The sequence below is a fragment of the Bos indicus x Bos taurus genome, chromosome 19 (genome assembly GCF_003369695.1).
Source record: "Bos indicus x Bos taurus breed Angus x Brahman F1 hybrid chromosome 19, Bos_hybrid_MaternalHap_v2.0, whole genome shotgun sequence".
In the NCBI taxonomy this organism is placed as follows: Eukaryota; Metazoa; Chordata; class Mammalia; order Artiodactyla; family Bovidae; genus Bos; species Bos indicus x Bos taurus.
In genome coordinates, this window is record NC_040094.1 from 56,858,760 (window position 1) to 56,879,916 (window position 21,157).

At 60.8% G+C, this 21,157-nt stretch overlaps 2 protein-coding genes across 5 annotated transcripts in view; one reads left to right on the forward strand and one right to left on the reverse strand.

Moving 5' to 3' along the window:
* Positions 1-55: 55 nt before the first annotated feature.
* Positions 56-15,597, forward strand: UNC13D (unc-13 homolog D). Of its 3 annotated transcripts, XM_027518696.1 has the most exons (33): positions 56-804; positions 1,141-1,285; positions 2,019-2,054; positions 2,291-2,398; positions 2,484-2,543; positions 2,632-2,698; positions 2,916-3,096; positions 3,620-3,664; positions 3,775-3,843; positions 4,020-4,089; positions 4,248-4,352; positions 4,446-4,538; positions 4,614-4,717; positions 6,081-6,198; positions 6,307-6,431; positions 6,549-6,639; positions 6,721-6,777; positions 6,863-6,960; positions 7,062-7,113; positions 7,192-7,322; positions 7,392-7,512; positions 7,860-8,003; positions 8,722-8,820; positions 8,923-9,129; positions 9,335-9,403; positions 10,927-11,006; positions 12,260-12,365; positions 12,445-12,516; positions 12,923-13,006; positions 13,101-13,221; positions 13,418-13,541; positions 14,019-14,215; positions 14,884-15,597. In XM_027518696.1, exons 2-33 carry the CDS (start codon positions 1,169-1,171, stop codon positions 15,003-15,005), a joined length of 3,273 nt encoding a protein of 1,090 aa, XP_027374497.1. In that variant the 5' UTR covers positions 56-804; positions 1,141-1,168; the 3' UTR covers positions 15,006-15,597. The 3 variants fall into 3 exon arrangements, 2 of the variants coding, with proteins under 2 accessions (XP_027374497.1, XP_027374498.1); XR_003506873.1 differs by lacking the exon at positions 13,418-13,541; XM_027518697.1 differs by lacking the exons at positions 56-804; positions 1,141-1,285 and adding an exon at positions 1,360-1,877.
* A 902-nt stretch (positions 15,598-16,499) lies between these two features.
* Positions 16,500-21,157, reverse strand: part of UNK (unk zinc finger) — a 32,489-nt gene continuing 27,831 nt past the window's right edge. For both annotated transcript variants that reach the window (XM_027518700.1, XM_027518699.1), the window contains exons 14-16: positions 19,587-19,768; positions 18,726-18,983; positions 16,500-17,953 (exon numbers count right to left, since the gene is read on the reverse strand). In XM_027518700.1, the coding sequence (XP_027374501.1) occupies positions 17,798-17,953; positions 18,726-18,983; positions 19,587-19,768 (596 nt within the window). In that variant the 3' untranslated portion in view covers positions 16,500-17,797. The remainder of the gene's footprint in view (positions 17,954-18,725; positions 18,984-19,586; positions 19,769-21,157) is intronic.

Sequence of the window (21,157 nt, forward strand, 5' to 3'; positions counted from 1 at the left end):
CTTGGGAAGGAGAGCTGTCTGGCCTGCAGCCGGGCCAGGAGGGCGGGGAAGGCTCCTGTATGATGGCGTTCCCTCCCATGTGAGAGTCCCTTGTTCACTCGGCCCGTTTGGGCCTAGGATGCAGAGCCTCTCCTGTGTCCATCTCATGGGGGTTGCTCAGCAACAGTGTCCACCCACGGAGTGCCCCAGGGCCCAGCAGCTGCCTGGAGTGGGAGGCCTGGGACACAGGAGCTGGGCTGGATGGGTGTTTGTTCCACGCCCCTGGCTGGCATTGTCACTGCCCTGCCCTGAGGTGCCGGGTGGGTCTAAAGGGCAAGGCAGCCCTGGGGCCCTCCTTGAGAAGAGCCTCTGTGCCTGAGGTGGGAAGGGTGGGAATCGGCCACAGCCCACATCCAGGCCTGCACCCCCAAGGACCCTGACCTGGAGGGAGGTCCTGGATGTGCTGAAGCCCAGCCTAGCCTGAAGCATCGATTTTCCTGTGCCTTCTTGACCAAGTCACCTCCCCAGCCTCTTCCTTCTGGCCAGCCCTGCCCAGCAGCCCCTGGGCCTGGCAAAACCCTCTGCAAGGGCATTTGAAGAGGACGCCCTCCCTGTGGGGGCAGGGCCATGGGGCCGTCCCCGCCTGGCACAGCCTGGTCCCGTCAGCTCGGTGGAATGTCACCTGTGGGGCAGAGCAGGTTGAGCAGTTGGCTGGCCCCAGGGGGAGATGCCTCTCCGGGTCCCCACCCTGTGCCCTGCCCACTCCCCACCCCAACTCCAGGTCTGCAGCCCATTCTGGGGAAGCTGCGGGTGAGGACCGGCCAGGTGAGCCTCCCTCAGTCACCTGGGGGGCTGCTGTTCCCCTGCCCTCACGCCCCTCGCTGGATGGTGCTGGACAATCCCTGGGCCCCCTGTGTGGGAGGCTGCGGCTGGGCAGTCTGCCTCTCCCTGCAGTCCGCCCAGGTTCCTCCCAGCATCCCAGCCAGCCCCAGGGAGGAAGGTGCAGGGGCCAGGGGCCAGGGAGCCAGGGGCCCCCACCCCGAGGTGGTGAAACCCTGACCTGACCCTCCCCCGGGCCTGCCCTTCCTTCCCCCTCCCCTGGAACCGGGTGGCAGCCCTGGGCTCTTTGCATAACCCTGCGGCTTCGCTATCTTCCCCCAGGCGAAGGGGAAGGGCTGGGCTGTACACCATGGCTATGCTCTTCTCCCGGCCCCAGCGGCGCCCTCCCCTCATGCGCCAGGCCATCAAGATAAGGCGCCGCGGGGTCAGAGATCTGCAGGATACCCGGCCCCCACAGGCTCAGGAGGTAGGAGGGACCTCAGTGGGCAGCCCAGCAGGCCTGGGTGGGGCTCTGCCGGCTCTGGGTACTGGGCCCCACCTCTTGCGGCTCTACTCCCCTCCCTGGCCCTACCCCAGCCCCGGGCAGAGCCTTTGGGTCAGCGGAACAGTTGTTCTCTGGGCTCCCCAGAGCCTCAGGCCCAGGGTCTGAGCCTCCCTGAGACCCCTCCCTCTGGTGGGCCCCCGCCCACGGCACCTGTCCCTACCCCTGCTGGCCGTCCTGAGCTCCTCCAGTTCCACGGGCTCCATTAGGCAACGAGGATCGCTGCTGTGGACTGGGCTTTGGGGGACCCCCTGAGCAGCCCCCAAGCCCGCTGGGCATGACCCCCAGTCTCCTACCTCGCTGCTGGGCCTCACTTCCGCCACTGGGGTGCGGAGCGGAGCCGCCGATAAGCAGCCCTATTTCCTCTGGGGAAGGAAGGAAGGTCGGGGCCACGGGCCGTGCTGAGCTCACGCTGCCGAAGGGCAGCTGAGAACTGATGGACCCGAGCCATGGCAGGCCAGGGGACAAGGAAGGTGGCCCAGGGGCTGGACCCCCAGGAGGCCTGCCGCAGGAACAGGTGCGCAGCACCACCGGGCTGGACGCCGGATGCTGGGGCCCCTGAGCCCTCGGGCTGGGCCTGCCCTGGGGGGAGCCGTACGGGCATCCAAAACCCGGTCCTGGCCTCTGGGACACCCTGTCTTTTTGCCTCACTCTCCAGATCGAGCCTTCATCCCACCACTTGTCTCCCGAGGAGGTAAGAATCTCGGTGTTTCGGGGGTACAGAGGGGCACTAGGAAGTGGGCCAGCATCCTCCCAAACAGCCCCCTGCCCCCTGCCAAGGCTGGGTCTCAACCCTCTCCCTTCCCTGTGTGTGCAGACACCTGGTCCCCGCTTCGGGCGTGTGCCCTGGGTGCCAGGGTGGCTGGTGGCGCTCAGACCTTGTGGTGGTGGGTGGACGGGGGATCCTGCGGTGACCCTGCTGTGTCTCAGCGGGCCCTGCTCTACGAGGAAGCTCTCTACACCGTCCTGTACCGGCTGGGGCAGCCAGAGCCCAACCATGTGGGGGAGTCCTCCGAGCTGCTGCGGTACCTGCAGGAGGTAAGCCCAGCCCCTTCCTGCCCACCTCCCTGAAGCCTGGCCGCCCCCACCCTGTGCCCCCAGCTTCCCACTCCTGCCCCACCAGGCCTTTCGCATGGAGCCCGAGGAGCATCAGCAGATGTTAAAGAGGGTCCAGCAGCTCGAGGTAACCCGCCAGGGCCACCCTGGGCCAGCAGAGGGGCTGGGAGGGCTAGCTCCCTCGGGGACTCAGCCCCTACCTCCTGTCGCTCCAGAAACCAGTCTTTTGTCTGAAGGCAACAGTGAAACAAGCCAAGGGTATCCTGGGCAAGGATGTCAGCGGTGAGTAGGCAATGGGGACCCTGGGCCTTCTTCCTGGCTCCTTCCTCTCCCCGTCACAGCCTGTCCCAGAGTTACCATCCCCCAAACGTCCCCTGGGGCTCAGCTGGGGGCTGCTGGCCCCTGGCCCTTGGAGTCTGGGATGGGGAGGGGGTGATAAGGACTCTCCCTGGGAGCCTAGCCAACACCCTGACTGCTTCCTCCACCCCCTCCTCCCCAGGGTTCAGTGACCCCTACTGCCTGCTGGGCATCGAGCAGGGGATGACGGTGTCCGGGGGCAGCCCAGGGCTCCGGCGCCGGCAGAAGGCCGTGGTGAGGCACACCATCCCCGAGGAGCAGACCCACCGCACCCAGGTCATCACCCAGACACTCAACCCCGTGTGGGACGAGACCTTCATCCTGTACGTGGTCCTGCCCCAACTCCTACCCGCTCTGGTTGTCAGGGGCTACTCGGGTGTGGGGTGGTGCCCCCCATCAGTGAGATCAGTGGGACTTCCTGGCTTGGGGGAGAGCGTGGCTTGACTGGAGGTGGAGGCTGCTCCCAAGGCAGGGAAGACAGATCAGAGGCCAGACAGGGCAGGGCAGTGGCATAAATGCCATGTGCTGGGGGAGGGGGGTCAGGCACGGCTGGGTTAATGGGGGTGCAGGAGGGGGCGATGCATTTGAGAAGGAGGAGGAGTTTGCAGGCAAGAGCTAAGACTTGAGGATGGGTAGCTTTGAGAACATGGGTAAACTCCGGGAGGTGGTGATGGACAGGGAGGCCTGGCGTGCTGCAGCCCATGGGGTCGCAGAGTTGGACACAACTGAGCGACTGAACTGAACTGAACTGACTTTGAGGATGGCAGACTTGGGCCTGGGGTCCAGTGGTCTGGTCAGGGGGCCTAGCCGTCCAAGCCCCTCAGCCATGCTCTTTTCTCACTACAGAGAGTTTGAAGACATAAGCAACGCCAGCTTTCATCTGGACATGTGGTGAGGGGCGGGCCCCGCCCAGGCCCCGCCCATTGGGGTGGGGAAGAGAAGGGGCCGGGGGCTCCCAGGACACCCTGTCCCCTTCCCGCTGAAGCCTCTGCCCACACCAGGGACATGGACACCGTGGAGTCCGTCAGACAGAAGCTCGGGGAGCTCACAGACCTGCATGGGCTGCGAAGGTGAGTGCCGTGGGGTCCTCCCTGGGGAAGGAGTCGGGACTCCTTCTGCCTGCACACCCCCGCCACGTGTACCCCGGTGGCTGGGCTGCAGGTTCTGGCTGCGCCCAGGTGGCCAGAGGGAGGGAGCAGATCCCAGCCTGACCTGGCCAGGCTCTCGGCCCCTCTCCTTGGGACAGGATGTTTAAGGAGGCCCGGAAGGACAAAGGCCAGGATGACTTCCTGGGGAATGTGGTTCTCAGACTACAGGTGAGTGGAGTGGGGGTAATGAGGGGTCCAAGGGAGGGGTTCCAGGTCTGCACTGGGCGGAGCCTGGGGTCTGCCTCCCATCGCCTCCCTGGCCCCCAAGCATTAGCGGCTCCTGCGGCTCAAGGGCGTGGGCACATCTTGCCTGCCTGGCCTGCCAGGATCTGCGCTGCCGGGAGGATCACTGGTACCCCCTGGAGCCCTGCACAGACACCTACCCAGACCGCGGTCAGTGTCACCTCCAGTTCCAGTTTATCCACAAGCGGGTAGGTGGCCCGGCTGGGTGGGGAGGAGGTGCTGTCCTGGGCGTGGGGTCCTCTGCTCACAGCCATGCCGGTCACCCCCCGCCCTGCCTGCAGAGAGCCACCAAGGCCAGCCGCTCCCAGCCCAGCTACACGGTACACCTCCACCTCCTGCAGCAGCTGGTGTCCCACGAGGTCACCCAGCACCAGGTACTGCCCTGCTAGGGCCGGGCGGGACCAGGGCCTGCCTGCCAGGTCCTGACTCCCCTCCGCCTGCCTCCTCAGGCCGGCAGCACCTCCTGGGACGGGTCATTGAGCTCCCAGGCGGCTACCATCCTCTTCCTCCATGCCACGCAGAAGGACCTGTCGGACTTCCACCGGTCCCTGGCGTGAGTGCCCAGCCCAGCCAGAGCGCCCAAGGGCTGTCTGCACTGCGCCCCCCGCTCCCTCCCTGCTTGCCCTCCTTCAGGCTGGCAGCCCCAAGTCTAACCCTCCAGAGATTTCTGTTTGGGGCCCGAACTGTGTATTTTCAGTTTTGAGTCAGTTGGCAACTGACTCAGCTTTATTTGTTTTTTGCTACCCTGGGTCCTTATCTCTGTGTGCGGGCTTTTCTCTAGTTGCGGCGAGCAGGGCAAATACTCTTCAGTTGTCATGTGCGAGCTTCTCACTGCAGTGGCTCCTCTTGTTGCGGAGCAGGGCTCTAGGGCGTACGGGCTTCAGTAGTTGTGGCAACATGGGCTTAGTTGCATGGGGCATCTTCCCAGACCAGGGATCAAACCTGTGTCCCCTGCATCGGCAGGTGGGTTCTTAACCGTTGGACCACTAGGGAAGTGCAGTCGCCAACTTCTAAAATCTGGAGATTTCCCGTGCAGATTCACATCTCCAGCTTCCCATGAAAGATTCATGCCGAAGCTGCGGGACTGTCGCCTTGCTGGGCGGCAGGGGGTCAGGGCAGGGAAGCCTAGCTTCCCCCGTCCATCATTCATCATGGCTGCCTTCTGGACACTTCACTCCTGACATCACCTGAGTCCTTCTGGGCAGTTGAGTCTGCAACCCCAGCCGCAGGGCCCCAGCAGGAGTGCTGGCAGCCGCTGCGTCCCTGGATGGCGGAGGCCTGTTCTGTGCTGCTGTGCTGCCCCAGCCTCCTTCACCCTCCCGCTTGTTGCCACTCGGCCCCCTCTGTGAAGTCTCCCCTCAGCTCTCTAAAGGGATGCTCTGGCTGACTTGGACTTGGACTTGAAGGCTCAAGTCTCCAAATCTGATTTTTCGAAAGAAGCAAGAAGTCCTGAATTTTAAAATCACAAATATTCTAATTTAAGAGACGGGGCAATTCATTTACATGTTTTGAAAAACTCTCATGGGAACAAAGGGCTTCCCTGGTGGCTCAGATGATAGAGTATCCCCCAGCAATTCAGGTTCGATCCCTGGGTTGGGAAGATCCCCGGGCAAAGGGAATGGCTATCCACTCCAGTATTCTGGCCTGGAGAATTCCATGGACTGTATAGTCCGTGGGGTTGCAAAGAGTCGGACATGACTGAGCATTTTCACTATGGTAACAAAAGCAATCCCATGGGTTACTTTCAGTCACTGGTTTTCAGCCTCTAAAGGCTGATGAGAAACCCTGGGAGGTTTTGGGGTGGAGCAGGGCTGGGGAGGTTTGGGCACTGTCCATCCCTGACCCCCTCCCCCAGGCCAGGCAAGCCGTGGGATAGGAGGTCCCCCAGCTGGCTGAGGGCTTCCTGTCCGCCACAGGCAGTGGCTGGCCTACAGCCGTCTCTACCAGAGCTTGGAGTTCCCTAGCAGCTGCCTCCTGTTCCCCATCACCAGCATCGAGTACCAGTGGATCCAGGGCCGGCTCAAGGCGGAGCAGGTGGGTTGTGGGGAGCTGTGGGGGGAGGTGTTGGGCGGGCAGGGCTCAAGGAATGGCTTCAGCCCCCTAAAGCAGCCCCTGCCTCACGGAACCTTACGGGCCTTGCAGCTGGAGGAGCTGGCCACCTCGTTCAGCTCCCTGCTGGCCTATGGCCTCTCCCTCATCCGGAGGTTCCGGTCTGTCTTCCCCCTCTCGGTGCCTGACTCCCCAGCCCGGCTGCAGTCCCTCCTCAGGTTGGTGGTGACCCCTGCCCCCATCCGGGGGCACCTCTGGGCGGGGTGGCAGTCTCCTGGAGGAATGAGGGGGTCGTAGGGCAGCGGCATCTTGGACACAGCTCCCCATCCCCACAGGGTCCTGGTACAGATGTGCAAGATGAAGGCTTTTGGGGAACTGTGCCCAAACAGCGACCCCCTGCCCAGCCTGGTGTCCGAGGCGCTGCGGGTACGGCGCCTGCCCTGGGGGTGGGGAGGGCGCGTGCCTGGGCCTGGCACCCCTCCCTGCTCACGGCCTCTCTGCCCCCAGGCTGGCACCGTGGGATGGTTCCACCTGAAGCAGCAGCACCATCAGCCCATGGTGCAGGTGAGGGGCTCATCCCAGGTGGTAGGTGGTGGGACCGGATGCCCACCGCTTGAAGCCCTGCCTGGCTCATTTCTGTCCCTGCCAGGGGCTGCTGGAGATGGGCAAGGCCTTACTGAGCCTGGTACAGGACATCATTGGCGACCTGCACCAGTGCCAGCGCACGTGGAACAAGATCTTCCATAAGTGAGCGGGCGGCGGGGCGGGGGCAGTGCATGGGGGCTCGCACGGGGTCCAGAGGGACCCGGCTGTGTGCCGCCAGGTCACGCCTGCTGCCTTTCCTCCAGCGTGCTCAAGATCGACCTCTTCTCCATGGCTTTCCTGGAGTTGCAGTGGCTGGTGAGGCTCCCCGTGTCCCGCGGCCGCGCCTCTCGCGCCTGCCTCTGGAGCTCCGCCCACCACGCCTTCCCTCCGCAGGTGGCCAAGCGGGTGCAAGACCACATCGCGGCGGTGGGCGGCTCGGTGACCCTGGAGGTAGGCGAGAGCCTGTTCCAGCTCTACGTCAGCCTCAAGGAGCTCTACCAGCTGGGCCCGCTCCCCTCGGAGAGGTGGGTAGTCGACTGGCTGCTGGGCAAGGAGGGCTTGCAGCTCCCCAGGCTGACCCCCGCTCTCCCCAGGGATGGCGTCCTGGCCCTGGAAGGCTTCCACCGCTGGTTCCGGCCGGCCATCCCGTCCTGGCTGCAGAAAACCTATAGTGTAGCCCTGGCGCGCGTGCAGCGTGCGGTACAGATGGACCAGGTAAGGGTGGGGCCTGCTAGGGGCGGAGTCCCAGATTTGGGGGTGTGGCCTTGCAGCAGGTGCGGAAGCGGGTAACCAGCTTTGAGCGGTGATTTTGAGGCCAGTTGCAGGTGTGAAACGCTGTCTCCTGTAATACTCCGGGGTAAACCGTGGCTTCCCATAAAGGCTCATCCTGGCAGCTTGCGGGCTCTGAGCGGAGCCCTGCTTGTGCGCCTTGCAGCCTCCTGCCCAGCTCAGAGCTTGCTGGCTGTATGAACTCTGGATGCTTGCAGAGGCAAGCAGGGAGGAGGGGGCATGGATCTGGCAAGCCTTGAACTCTCCTTTCTACACACTCCCCCATCTCCTAGCTGGTGCCCCTGGGGGAGCTGACCAAGCATAGCACGTCCGCTGTGGATCTGTCCACCTGCTTCGCCCAGATCAGCCACACCGCCCAGCAGCTGGACTGGCCTGACCCAGAGGAGGCCTTCATGATCACTGTCAAGTTTGTGGAGGTGCAGCCTCATTCCCACTCCACCATTTCTCCCAAGTTCTCACCCAAGTTCTCATCTGGTTCCCTGAGCAGGGATCGGACCTGAGCCCCTGAGTTGGGAGAACAGAGTCTTAGCCACTGGTTTCTTTATTTTAGTTGCTCAGTCGTGTCCAACTCTTTGTGACCCCATGGACTGTAGCCCACCAGGCTCCTCTGTTCCTGGGATTTCCTAGGCAAGAATACTGGAGTGGGATTGAAGTACTAGGAGGAAAAAAAAAAATATTAGAGTGGATTGCCATTTTCTTCTCCAGGGGAAGGGCTTGCCTGATAGATAGCTCAGCTGGTAAAGAATTTGCCCGCAATGTGGGAGACCTGGGTTGGATCCCTGGGTTGGGAAGATCCCTTGGAGAAGGGATAGGCTCCCCACTCTAGTATTCTGGCCTGGAGAATTCCATGGACTGTATAGTCCACGGGGTTGCAAAGAGTCGGATATGACTGAGTGACTTTCACTTCACTTTTCTCCAAGGGAATCGTCCCAACCCAGGGATCAAACCTATGTCTCCTGCATTGGCAGATGGCTGCTTTACCATTGAGCTACCTGGGAAGTCCCAGTTCTCACCCTAGCAGCATCCAGAACACTCCACTTTAAATCGCCCAGGACACTGAGGTTCCTGTGCCTTCCCTACCTCCCTCTCCTGGCACCCTCCCCCACCAAACTGATCATCCCCTCCTCACTCCAGGATACCTGTCGGCTGGCCCTGGTGTACTGCAGCCTTATAAAGGCCCGTGCCCGGGAGCTGTCTGCAGGCCAGAAGGACCAAGGCCAGGCGGCTAACATGGTAAGGGCCGGAGCTGGGGGCTGGACTGGGCTGGGGGCAGAGCCGTCCAATGCTGACACTATTCAGTAAAGCCTGTCTCCTTGTGCCCCTGCCTGCCTGCAGCTGTGCGTGGTGGTGAATGACATGGAGCAGCTGAGGCTGGTGATCGGCAAGCTGCCCACCCAGCTGGCATGGGAAGCGCTGGAGCAGCGGGTGGGGCCTGTGCTGGAGCAGGAGCAGCTGCAGAACACACTGCATGCCCAGCTGCAGGGCGCCCTGGCTGGGCTGGGCCATGAGATCCGCACAGGCGTCCGCACCTTGGCCGAGCAGGTAATTTGCTGGACACACAGTGACCCCGCCCCACCCAACCTCAGCCTAAAGTCCTCTCCCAGCAGGACTGGGTTCAGTGCCCTGCCCCCTCCTCTTCCTGAACCTAAACGCAGGCCCCAATCAACCTCTCCCGACCACCGCCCCCCCGCTCCCCGCCGCCCCGACTCATGCCCCTGGCCTCCCTCTTTCCATTTTGTGTCTCTAGCTGGAGGCGGGCATTGCCAAGCACATCCAGAAACTCGTGGGCATCAGGGAGTCCGTCCTGCCTGAAGACGTGAGTGGCCCGCCCTGCTCACTGACCTTTGCCAGCAGCGTGGGTCAGGGATTGCTGAGGGGCTTAGGGTGGGCAGGGGGCTGAAGGCTGTGAGGTGTCAGAGTTAAGCTCCCCAGACGTGGGCAAGGAATGTTCCCTCCTGGCTTCGGTTTCCTCCTTGGATGCTAAGCGGGTGGGGCTGGGTCATCCCACAGGCTCTCCTAGCACTGACAGTGTCGGGGGTGCAGTGGAGAAGGGCTTAGACTTTGCAGCCAGATAGCCCTGCATCCTTCTCAACTGCCTAGTCACATGACTGTCCTGGTTACTCAGGCCAGCTGACCTGAGGGTCCACATCTGCAATCAGGGATAGTAATGTACACCTGTGACTGTTTGGGAGCCTAGTGAAAGTTGCTGAGTCCTGTCTGACTCTTTGTGACCCCGTGGATTATACAGTCCATGGAATTCTCCAGGCCAGAATACTGGAGTGGGTAACCTTTTGCTTCTCCCGGGGATCTTCCCGACCCAGGAATAGAACCAAGGTCTCCTGAATTGCAGGCGGATTCTTTACTAACTGAGCTATCAGGGTTTGGGAGAAAGTTACTTATTAATTCATCAACTATTTAAGCACCCACTTTGTCCCAGGTATTGATTTAGACACTGGGGATATATATCAGTGGACACCATGATAAGAATCCCTGCCTTCCTAGAGTTTTCATTCTAGTAAGGGAGGTTAAAAAAGAGCTAAGTATAAGCTTCACTGTAGCCATGATTGGAACTATACATACGTGTGTGTATAAATGTATATATGTCTACGCATGCATACATGCTAAGTCGCTTGCGACCCCATGGACTGTAGCCTACCAAGCTCCTCTGTCCATGGGATTCTCCAGGCAAGAGTACTGGAGTGGGTTGCTGTGCCCGTGTCCAGGGGATCTTCCCGACCCAGGGATCAAACCCTCATCTGTTACGTCTAACCTGCATTGGCAGGCAGGTTCTTTACCACTAGCACCGCCTGGGAAGCTCACACATATTAGATAATGATAAACTCTCTAGAGAAAAAACACACAAGGGAGTGGAAAGGATCAAAGGATTGCTTTTTTTTTTTTTTTGGCTGCACCATGTGGCTTGTGGGATCTTAGTTCCCTGACCAGTATGGAAACCAAACCCCCTGCGGTGGAAGTGTGGAGTCTGAACCACTGGACCACCAGGGAAGTCCCTGAGGACTGTAGTTTTAGATAGTGGCCAGAGAAGGCCTTACTCAGAGGGTAACAGCTGAGTCAAGACCTCAAGGAAGCAAGAGAAGGAGCCACGAGGATTTCTGTGGGAGGAAATCGCACAGACAAAGGCAGGACCAGGCCTGGCAGGTTCAAGGGCTATAGAGGAGGCCAGCGTAGCTGGAGCCCACTGGGGCTGGGGTCGGCTCTGCAGACATTTCACTGATGGGCAGGAAAGCTCTTGGCCCTGTTTTCTTTCTGGTCAGGGGCGAGGGGACGGGGGTGGGACCCAAATGGGCCAGAGCCAGACATACTGCTACCCCTGCCCAGGCCATTCTGCCCCTGATGAAGTTCCTGGAGGTGGAGCTCTGCTACATGAACACCAACTTGGTGCAGGAGAACTTCAGCAGGTCTGTAGCAGCCGCCTGCCCCACCGTGTCCCACCGCTTCCTCCTCTCCTCCCTCCTGCCCCTCCTTCCCGGCCTCAGCATACCTCCTCGAGGGAGAATGCAACTGGGTTCTTAAAATGCTCGCTGCCCGGGTCAGGGCGCTCAGGACTGCATAAGCCCGTCCACTTCACCTCCGGCTGAGCTGAAACCTGCCTGTGACCCTCCCTTGGCCCTGGGCTGCATCTTCCGGGGGATGCATCTGCCCTCCCTAATATTCCTGGAAGCTGGTGTTCCTCTCCCATGTTCCAGGAGAGCTTCCCGTTAGTGTCTCTCGGAGCGGGGCCCCGCACACAGGCAGCAGGGTGTAGAGGTCAAGGCCATGGGCTCTGGATGACCTGGGTCCAGATTCCAGCTTCACTGCTGCTTGGTGGACGGCCTTGAGCAGATCACTCAAGTTCTCGTGCAGTTGATCATCGTTCTGGCCTCTGTGGAGGACTAAATGAGTCACGGGAGGAGCTGAGAGCAGAGCTTGCAACAAAGGAAGTGGTCGGTGACTGAGCCGCTGTGATGGTGACGGTGATGCCGACTGGTCCCCAAGATGGGGCCGCTGGTCCCTGGAGGCCTGCTCCTCTCCTGCTGGGGCAGCACAGCTTTGGGAGCCCATCTGAGGGCTCCTTAGTTGCTGTGTGTGGGATCTGAGTTCCCTGGGATTAAACCCAGACTCCCTGCATTGGGAGCACAGAGTCTTAATCACTGGACCACCTAGACCTCCCCCATTCTTAAGCACACATTTTTTGTGTGTGTTTCTCTGCCTGACTCTACTTTGACAAGTGAAATTTCCGTTATTTCAGGTCATTATTAGGATGGACTGTGGCTTGGTTTGCTTTTTTTTTTCCTCCCTGCAAGTAGTACCTGCTGATCCATAAGATCCTATTCATTTTGGCCACTCGCATCTTCACTCAAGATTCTGTCATTGGGGGACCACCCCTCCCCCCCTTGTTTATTGGGTTTGAAAATCCCATGAGGATTCTTCACTAGCTTGTAGACAGGACTGGGCCTGACTGCCCCCTTATCCCCTCTTCCCTCAGGAGCCCAGCCCTCCCTCCCTCCCCTGCCTGTGCCTCAGGTCCCAGTCCCACCAGGTGGAGGGTGGGGGCGGGGCAGACCTGGGCACAGGCCCGGGGGCCCTGAGGCCTCCCCTTTCTCAAGAGCATCTCGGCTTCCTTCTCTGTCCTCCCGTCCTGTGTCCTGCGTCCCTCTGCACGTCCCCCCAGCCTCCTGAGTCTGCTCTGGACACACACGCTCACGGTGCTGGCGGAGGTGGCTGCCTCCCAGCGGAGCTGCCCCCGGGCCTGTAGCAGGCTGAAGTTTGCACTACAGGTAACGCCAGTGACAAGAATGATGACCCTGCTGGGTCGAGCGCCTGGGGGGCTCATCTCGCACCTCTTGCCCCCTCTAGAACCTGGAGGTCTGCTTCTACGCAGAGGGATGTGGCCTGCCGCCCGAGGCCCTGCACACCGCCACTTTTCAGGTAGGCCCTTTGGGTGAGCTGGCGGCATTGGGGAGCCTGCCTTCCTGTGCTCGCCTGTGTCCAGGGCCTGCTGCATAATTTACAGGGCTCAGCACAAAATGAAAATATGGGTCCTTTCTTAAAAAAAAAAAGAAAAACTTTTGAAAAATTTAAGACAGCAACAGCAGGAGCTTAAACCGAGTGTGAGGTTCTTCTAAAGCCGGTTGGGGCAGGGCAGCTGAGACACACCTGCGGAGCCCGCTGCGTCGGTGCCTCTGGCTGTCGCAGGGACAACCCTGGCTTGTGGTCCCAGGGCACCCGGTGCTTTCCACATCACTCTGTGGGCTTCCCCATCGGCCGTGACCTTCTGAAGGGCAGCCCTGGGCTGCGGTTGGGGGTGACGGTTCAGGGTGTGTCCCCTCCTTAGGCTCTGCAGAGGGACCTGGAGCTGCAGGCGGCCTCCAGTCGGGAGCTCATCCACAAGTACTTCTGCAGCCGCCTCCAGCAGCAGGTGAGGCCCGCGCTCCGCCGCGGTCACCGCGCGCCTGGAGCCCCGCCCCGCCCCCTCGGCCCCCGCTGACCCCGCCCCTGCGCCCCGCCCCCAGGCTGCAACCACCTCCGAGGAGCTCGGGGCCGTCACCGTCAAGGCCTCCTACCGCCCCTCCGAGCAGAAGCTGCGTGTGGAGCTGCTTAGCGCCTCCAACCTGCTGCCCCTGGACTCCAATGGTGAGTGGAGGCTGCCCCGGCCGCTCTCCGTGTCTGCTCTCGGGTCCCCCAGAGTTCCTGGGCGCTCGGTGCGTTTCCCCTGGCCCACCACTAAGGGGGAGTGCTAGCGGGCAGGGCACTGCTGCTGGGGGGCAGACTGCACTCAGGGCTTGGGGTATCATCCTTGGCCAACGTCTCCTCCCGGGCCACTTGCCAGGCTCCAGCGACCCTTTTGTCCAGCTGACCTTGGAACCCAGGCATGAGTTCCCTGAGCTGGCCCCCCGGGAGACCCAAAAGCACAAGAAGGACCTTCACCCACTGTTTGATGAGACCTTTGAATTGTGAGTGGTCCTTACACTGGCTGCATTCCCCAACCCGACCGCCTCAGGCCTGCTCCTCCCAGTTGGGGCCCAGGGGCTCCCCTCAGATGACCCGGTGTGAGTCCCAGGGAGGGGGCAGTGGGGACAGGTGTTTGCTGGCACAGGCCGCAAGCCTGCACCCCTGTAGGTGGAGTTAGGGGGCACTGTTGGGGAGACTCCTCTCACATGTTGGACTGAGAGGCTTGCTTTCAGGGAAGGGGCATGTCTCCAAGGTCCTCTGTTCCACAAGACGGGGGGCCTGGGTACACAGGGGCCCCTGGTTGAAAGCATCAGCCCACAGTCAGAGCAGACACGACAGCATGTGCGCCGAGATACGCCAGGCTGAGAGCTGACGTTGTGATCCTAATCTCCACCCGTCTGGGTGAGCCCGTGTGCAGGGGTAGGTGGCCATGGCACTACGCGGGGCGGGCAGTTGAGCTGACTCTGTCCCCCGCCCAGCCTGGTGCCTGCTGAGCCGTGCCAGAAGGACGGGGCGTGCCTCCTGCTCTCCGTGCTGGACCACGACACCCTGGGGACCGATGACCTGGAGGGGGAGGCCTTCCTGCCGCTGTGCTCCGTGCCTGGCCTGACAGGGATGGAGGAGCCTGGCGAAGTGCCTCAGACCCGCCTGCCCCTCACCTACCCTGCACCCAACGGTAGGCCTGAGCCCTTGGGCAGGGCAGAGGCTGTGAGTGTGGGTCCTGGCCCAGCACGGGGATGCAGGGGAGGGGCTGCCAGGCTCTGGAGCCCCCAGAGAGGCGGCGACGGGATCAGGAACACCTCCCTGGAGGCGGAAGCCTGTGGAGCTGGAGTGGTGATCAAGGACCCGTGGTCTAAGCTGGGCTGGGTGTGCACGCCTCTCCCTGGTGGGATAAGGTCACCGCATTTTGCTTGGGGAGAGGGGCCATCTCTCTGCCCAGGGGGATGTTTCTGCAGAGCAGCCCTCGAACTCGATGAGAGGAGTAGGAATTGTGTCTGAGCACTTGTGATGGGCCTGGACACGTTAACCCTCATACCACTCCCTTACGACCACCCAGCGAGGCAGCTAGCTGTTGCTGTTCTCCTGTTCTGATGAGCAAACCGAGGCACACATTGGTTAACTGGCCCAAAGTTTTCGTATGAAAATGTCACAGTTGCCACCTGAGGCACATCAGCCTCTTGCGCTGCAGCTGGGCTGAGAGTTCAGGCCAGCGCCACTGCCAGGCTGTCCTGTGAGCATGGCTGGGTGGGCCAGTCCCTAGGCTCGGGAGGACGGGGCGGGACCGCAGCCCCGGCCACTCGCCAGGCGTTCCCAAGTCTGACCCCCAAATGCCTCTCTTTGCAGGGGATCCGATCCTGCAGCTGCTGGAGAGCCGGAAGGGTGACCGCGAGGCTCAGGCGTTTGTGCGGCTGCGGCGGCAGCGGGCCAAGAAGGCCTCCCAGCACGGCCCGCGGCCGGGACGGTAGCGGTGGAGGCTCGGTCCCTGGGGGGGCGGTCTGGGTTCTCCCACCACAGGGCAGCCCTCCCGCCTGGCCTAACACCCCAAAAGGGCCCTTCGGGTCTGGGGAGCCCCAGCGTGTGGGGGCTCCTGCTGCCAGAGCCAGGCGCCCACAGTGATGGGAGCCCGGTTCACAGTATTTATACTCCCTCCCTCCTCCCTTCAGTCCTGGCCTCAGCATTCCCTGCAAGCCCCGTCCAAGGGGTGGGGGACAGCAGTCTGCTTCCCTTACCCCTGCCCCCTCTTGGGGAGAAGTTACCCTGGCAGAGCAGGGTCTCAGCCCCCATGTCCTGTTCTAGCCGCTGGGGTGGGGGCCAGGCTCCTGGGGCCTGTTGTTCAGTACCTGTGATGGAGGGAACCTGGGTCCTCTCCTGAGGGGCTTTCCGGCACCCAGGCTGAGAAGCCGGGAGCCAGGGACCTTCTCACTCAGAAGGGTGAGAACTGGCAGGCCGTGGGGACGGTTTGGCGTTGTCTGCTGAGGACCCCTCCTCCTTGGGACAGTGCCTACCACCTAGAAACTGTTTTAGCAAAAATAAACAATCTGCTGTCCTCTCACCAAACATGAAGTGTTGGCCTGCAGTGGGGCCCAGGTTACAGTCAGGCCATGCAAACTCCCTCCTCAGCCCTCAGGAGACCTTGAGCTGCCCCAATCCTGGACCCCGGCCCACCCCTCACTCCCCTGTGTTACAGAGCTGCGAGGCAGGCGTGGAGGTACTGATGCCGGGGCAGGGACTGGGGCAACTAGGATCACTGGTATTTTGGCTGAAGGCTTCAAAGAAACCACCCACCAGACATACCAGGCTCTGTGGCCGGTGCCAGCACAGGAACCTGGCACTCTCGTGAGAGCACCTGGAGTGGGGGGCCTCCCCCGGCGTAGGCTGAGCCCGAGGCGCCGCTCTAGATGGCAGGGCTTAGTGGAATGGCACCCCAGAGCTGCCTAGGGGAGTGGCCCACAGGCTGGGAGTCAGAGCCTGGGGCTCACTGTCATTCCCTTGACTGTGGTTGAGTCCCTTAACCTCTGAGTCACTTAACCTCTCGGGAGTCTGCATAGGGGTGATCAGATAAGGTCATCTCCAAAGATCCGGGCAGCTCTGTTCCCCTGAGGCAGGGGGAGGGAGGTAGCCCAAAGGCTCCCTCAAGGGGCAGGCCCACCCTTCTTTTGATGCTTTTATGAGCAGGCACTGTCTGTTCCTGAGAAACTCCTCCGAGCCTTGTCTTTTGGAAGACAGGTACGCCAGTTGCCACTGACGACAGAGCTCTGAAGAGTCCTCTGGCCTGGGCGGTCTCCCGGTCCAGGATTAAAGGCCCCAGCAGGCCTGCGGCAGAGAACACACTGTCTAGGAGCCTGGAGCAGCCCTTGGGCCTGGGTGGGACAGCCAGGCTAGGTGCCAGTCCAGCGCATAGTAGGGAGGCCCTCATTTAGGGCCCCGCTCTCCCGCACCCCCATGTAAACAAGCTGCCATCACAAGTTCATATTTTATTTCCAATATGTTTGGAGCTTTGATTTTTGCATTTTTGTAAAAAAGTTTTCACTTGATTCACTGAAAGCCCTTTCGTGCTAAGCCCAAGGTGGGGCCTGGGCCAGGCCAGACCCTCGGCGGCCCTCTCGCTCCCACCCCAGACCCCCCGTGCGGGGAGTGGGGTGGCCTCCCTCTGCCCACTCTGCCCTCCCACCCCTGCCGCATCTCTCTGTACAGAACAATGTTTAAAATGGAAGCTAAGACACAACATACATCGGACAGGCACGCACACACATGCACACGGGCGCCTGCTCCCCACTGGGGCAGGACGTCAGCTGCACTCAGAGAGCACCACGGAATGCGTACGGAGCCCCGCCTGGCCAGGAGGGCAGGGCCGGGCCCCGCCTTGGTCCTCACGGTCCGCAGCTCCTCCCCACCCACTGCCCTGCTAGCTGCCAGGGGGAGGGCTGTGCAGGGGTGGGGGGCAGCCGAGGGCCGCAGGGGGGTGGAGAGGGCAGTGGCAGCCTCCAGGTGCCCCAGGGCCAGGGAGGCTGCTCCAGGAGCCCAGGGCTAGGGGAAGGGCTGGGGAAGACCCCGGCCTCAGGTACCTGAGGGGTAGAACGCCTGGGCTTTGCCCCTCGAGGAGCGTCAAGGGCCCAGGGTCGGGAGTGGGGCTGGCCCCACAGCTTTGGCCTGCCAGCCCAGACTAAATACACATTTGGTAAACCTAAGAGCTCGGCGGGCGTAGACCCCCTCTCAGCCTCACAGCTGGGAACCAGGGTTGCCCCTGAGTCCTCCACACTCTGGCGCTCGCCCTGGCCTGGGGAGGCGGGGTGAACAGGGCCTGCCCTGAAGGCTTGTCCCCTCCCCTCGGCCCCCTCGAGCTTCCCACCTTGACCTGCTCAGGCCCCAGGAAAAAGTTAAAAATAGTTAGTTCCTACATAAAAAAGAGACAGAAACAAATTCCCTGCCAGAAGGCTGGTGGGAGAAGAGGGGACTTTGTCTCTGCAGCAGGAAAGGTAGGGAGCGGGCAGGGGGAGAACTGCAAAATAGTTTTTTTCTTTTAAAAAGTGCTTGGTAAGTCTGTTTTAAAGTGTGTGTCTATATCTATGTACAGATATACACACACTGTTCACACGCTGGCCGCCCACGCATACCTGCATACGTACAGAAGTGTATACATATACATAATCATATACATATACATACATACATACATACATACATACATATATATATATATACTTTAAAAAGTCCTAGGTGAGAAGATCTGAGCCAGGCGAGGGCCGAGCCTACAGGGTCACGACTGGAGGGAATGGGCCCGGCCCGGCTGGCAGACGGGGCACTCACTGCCCTCGGCACAGAGCTCACACAGCACGGCGTGTTGGCACGGCAGCACCGCTCGGTTCTGCTCCTGACACTTAAGGCATTTCACCGACTGCATGTGGAATACGGCCTGCGGAGGAAGGGACACTGCAGTCACTGGCCTGGGCCCGCGTGGGACAAGGAGCTCCCTCAACTCTCACTTCAGCCCCTTCGGGTGAGGAAACTGGGCACAGAGTTCTAGAGCCTGCTCACAGCCCCCAAGAGGGCAGGGTCAGAGGCCAGGCTCATTGCGTTGAGGCACCCAATCTCTGCCTTCAGCTGCCAGTGGGCCCAGTGGGGCCCGGTGGGATGCGGGAAGGCCAGGGCTGCTCTGCAGCTCCCGCTGGGTCAAGCCTTTCCTCGCACCGAGGCTTCCTGCCTCTCGTCTTGTTAGATCTTGTACTGACCCTAGGTCCCCTGTGACGACTCTGGGGTCTGGAGAGGGTACCACTGCGCCTGGCTGCCGGAAGTCCAGTGAAGGGAAGAAAGCTCTTCCCTGCTAGGTCGTGCTCCCAGGACCCAGCAGGGCACTGAGGAATGCCGACAAGAGCCCCAGGGACCTAACATTCTGGAACGTCTGCTGGCGTGCAGAGCTCACAGAAAGGGAAGTGGTCAGGATGAAGCCTAGGGCGCAGGCGCACTATCGCAGCTCAGCTCAGGCCTGCCCTCCAAAGAGCGGGGGTGGGCCCTGGCGCCCCCTATCTCCACTCTCCCCTCCCCAGTGTGGGTGTCCTGGGTCAGCTCAGCTGCAGCAGAGGCTCTCAGGAGGAGGGTAGCCAGCCCCGAGAGGCAGGGACCCATCTGAGTCCCAGCACTGGCCAAGGCCACAGTGTAGCCTCACCCGTGCTCCCTGGGGTGCTGACCTTGTCCACTTGCTCCAGGTGAGCCCGCAGCCGCTTCTGGAGAGAGTGGAGGGTGGAGAGTGAGAGGGCCTCCAGGCCCGGGAAGGCGGGCAGGGCCTGTGGGTCAGGGCCCGAGTGCAGCCGCTCCAGCTCCTCCTGCAGCTTCTTCACCTGCACCTCCAGGGCATCCCGCTGCTCCCGGGCCAGCTCACACTCCGCGCCCGCTGCGCTGGCCCGCTCCCCGGCCTCCTCTGCCTCCTTCTTCCAGGCATCACAAGCCTGTGGGCCCAACACGCAGCACCTTGTCACGATGGCCCGCTACCCTTCTCCCCTGCCCGAGAGTGCGTCTCTGGGGGCCAGTGGGGGCCACCGCGGCCGCGGGGCCTGCTGGGAGCTGGGGCAGGTGTCTGGGAAGGGGGGCAGGGAGGAAGGCTGATGCTGCCTGCAGAAAAGAGAAGTTTCAGGACCTGCGAGAGACCCTCTGTGGGCAGGGCAGGGGGCCAAGCCCAGCGGAGCAGGGGAGCGCCAGGCGGAGCTGGCCAGCACCTCGAGGGGCAATCAGGCCGTGGCCCATCTCAGAACCTAGAACCCTGGACCCAGAGCTCAGGAGTCAGGGCTTCTGGGGAGAGGCACGCGGTACTATAAGACCAGACCAAATGAACAGCTTGGAGAGGGGATTCCAGGCCTGTGATACCAAACACTCCATGGTCCCGACTGACAAGGCAAGTTTTTCCACGGGGGAGAGAATATAAACAGCCGCATTTCTGCCCTGCTCTCCGGGACCCCTGGCTCCCCCAGCCCCTGCACCCACTCCACGTAAGGCAGGCTCCGGCTGAATGCCCCGGGCCCTGGGGAAGGCGGGTGGGCCTGGGAGCTCAGTACCTGCTTGGCCTGCTTCCAGGACTCCTCCCACTGCTTGATGGTGCCGTTGGCTTCGTCCAGCTCCTGCCGAAGCCGGGCCAGCTCGGCAGCCCCCGGCCCTGACAGGAAGGCAGGGGAAGTGCCCGGGGAGAAGCTTCCAGAGGCAAAGTGCTCCCAGATGCTGCTGTTCATCCCATTCAGACCTGCCCCAGGAAGGGGAGGGCCATCAGCGCTCTGAAGGGCTTTGGGCCCGGGCCCTGTCAGCCCTGACTGGGGGCTCCCGGGGGCTGTCCGTGCCAGGCTCCAGCAATGCCAGGCTGGGAACTTCACAGGGATGTGTAAGCCCCACGTGTTACTTCTGTGTCTCAGCATCCCTGTCTGTAAAGCAGGGTTCCCCTCACTTGCCTCCCAAGGTGATTCGGGGGACTAGGGAGAGCAGCCAGAGAGCGTGGTGATTTGTGATCCCAACTTTACTTTCAGGCTAGAGGAAGGGAAGCCTTCTTGTGACGTGAGGGCCCAGGAGGAGATTCAGGAAAGCAAGACATGGGTCAGAGCCTCAGACGCTGGCAGAGCTGGAGCAAGAAGAGCTCAGGGAGTCCTGGGCCCAGCCCCCTTGTTTTACAACGAGGAAACTGAGATAAAACATGTTGCCAGGAATCACAGAAGTATAAGCGGGAGAGCCAGTACAGTCAGGACATCTGGCTGCAAAGGCCTGCGCTCTGCGATAGGCTAAGCCATGTGCTCACCCAGCGCCCTCACCTGGCCATATGGTGGGTGTTTGCTTAAACAGACTGGTTCCAAATCGGGAGAGGGGTACGTCAGAGCTATATATTGTCACCCTGCTTGTTTAACTTCTATGCATAGTACATCATGAGAATCGCTGGGCTGGATGAAGGACAAGCTGGAATCAAGATTGCTGGAAGAAATATCAATAACCTCAGATATGTAGATACCACCACCCTTATGGCAGAAAGTAAAGAACTAAAGAGCCTCTTGATGAAAGTGAAAGAGGAGAGTGAAAAAGTTGGCTTAAAACTCAACATTCAGAAAACTAAGATCATGGCATCTGGTCCCATCACTTCATGGCAAATAGATGGGGAAACAGTGGAAACAGTGACAGACTTATTTTCTTAGCTCCAAAATCACTGCAGATGGTGATTGCAGCCATGAAATTAAAAGATGTGTGTTCCTTGGAAGAAAAGCTATGACCAACCTAGACAGCATATTAAAAAGCAGAGACATTACTTTGCCAACAAAGGTCCATCTAGTCAAAGCTATGGTTTTTCCAGTAGTCATGTGTGGATGTGAGAGTTGGACTATAAAGAAGGCTGAACGCTGAAGAACTGATGCTTTTGAACTGTGTTGTTGTCGGAGAAGACTTGAGAGTCCCTTGGACTGCAAGGAGATCCAACTAGTCCATCCTAAAGGAAATCAGTCCTGAATATTCATTGGAAGGACTGATGATGAAGCTGAAACTCTAATACTCTGGCCACCAGATGCGAAGAACTGACTCATTTGAAAAGACCCTGATGCTGGGAAAGATTGAGGGCAAGAAGAGGGGACAACAGAGGATGAGATGCTTGGATGTCATC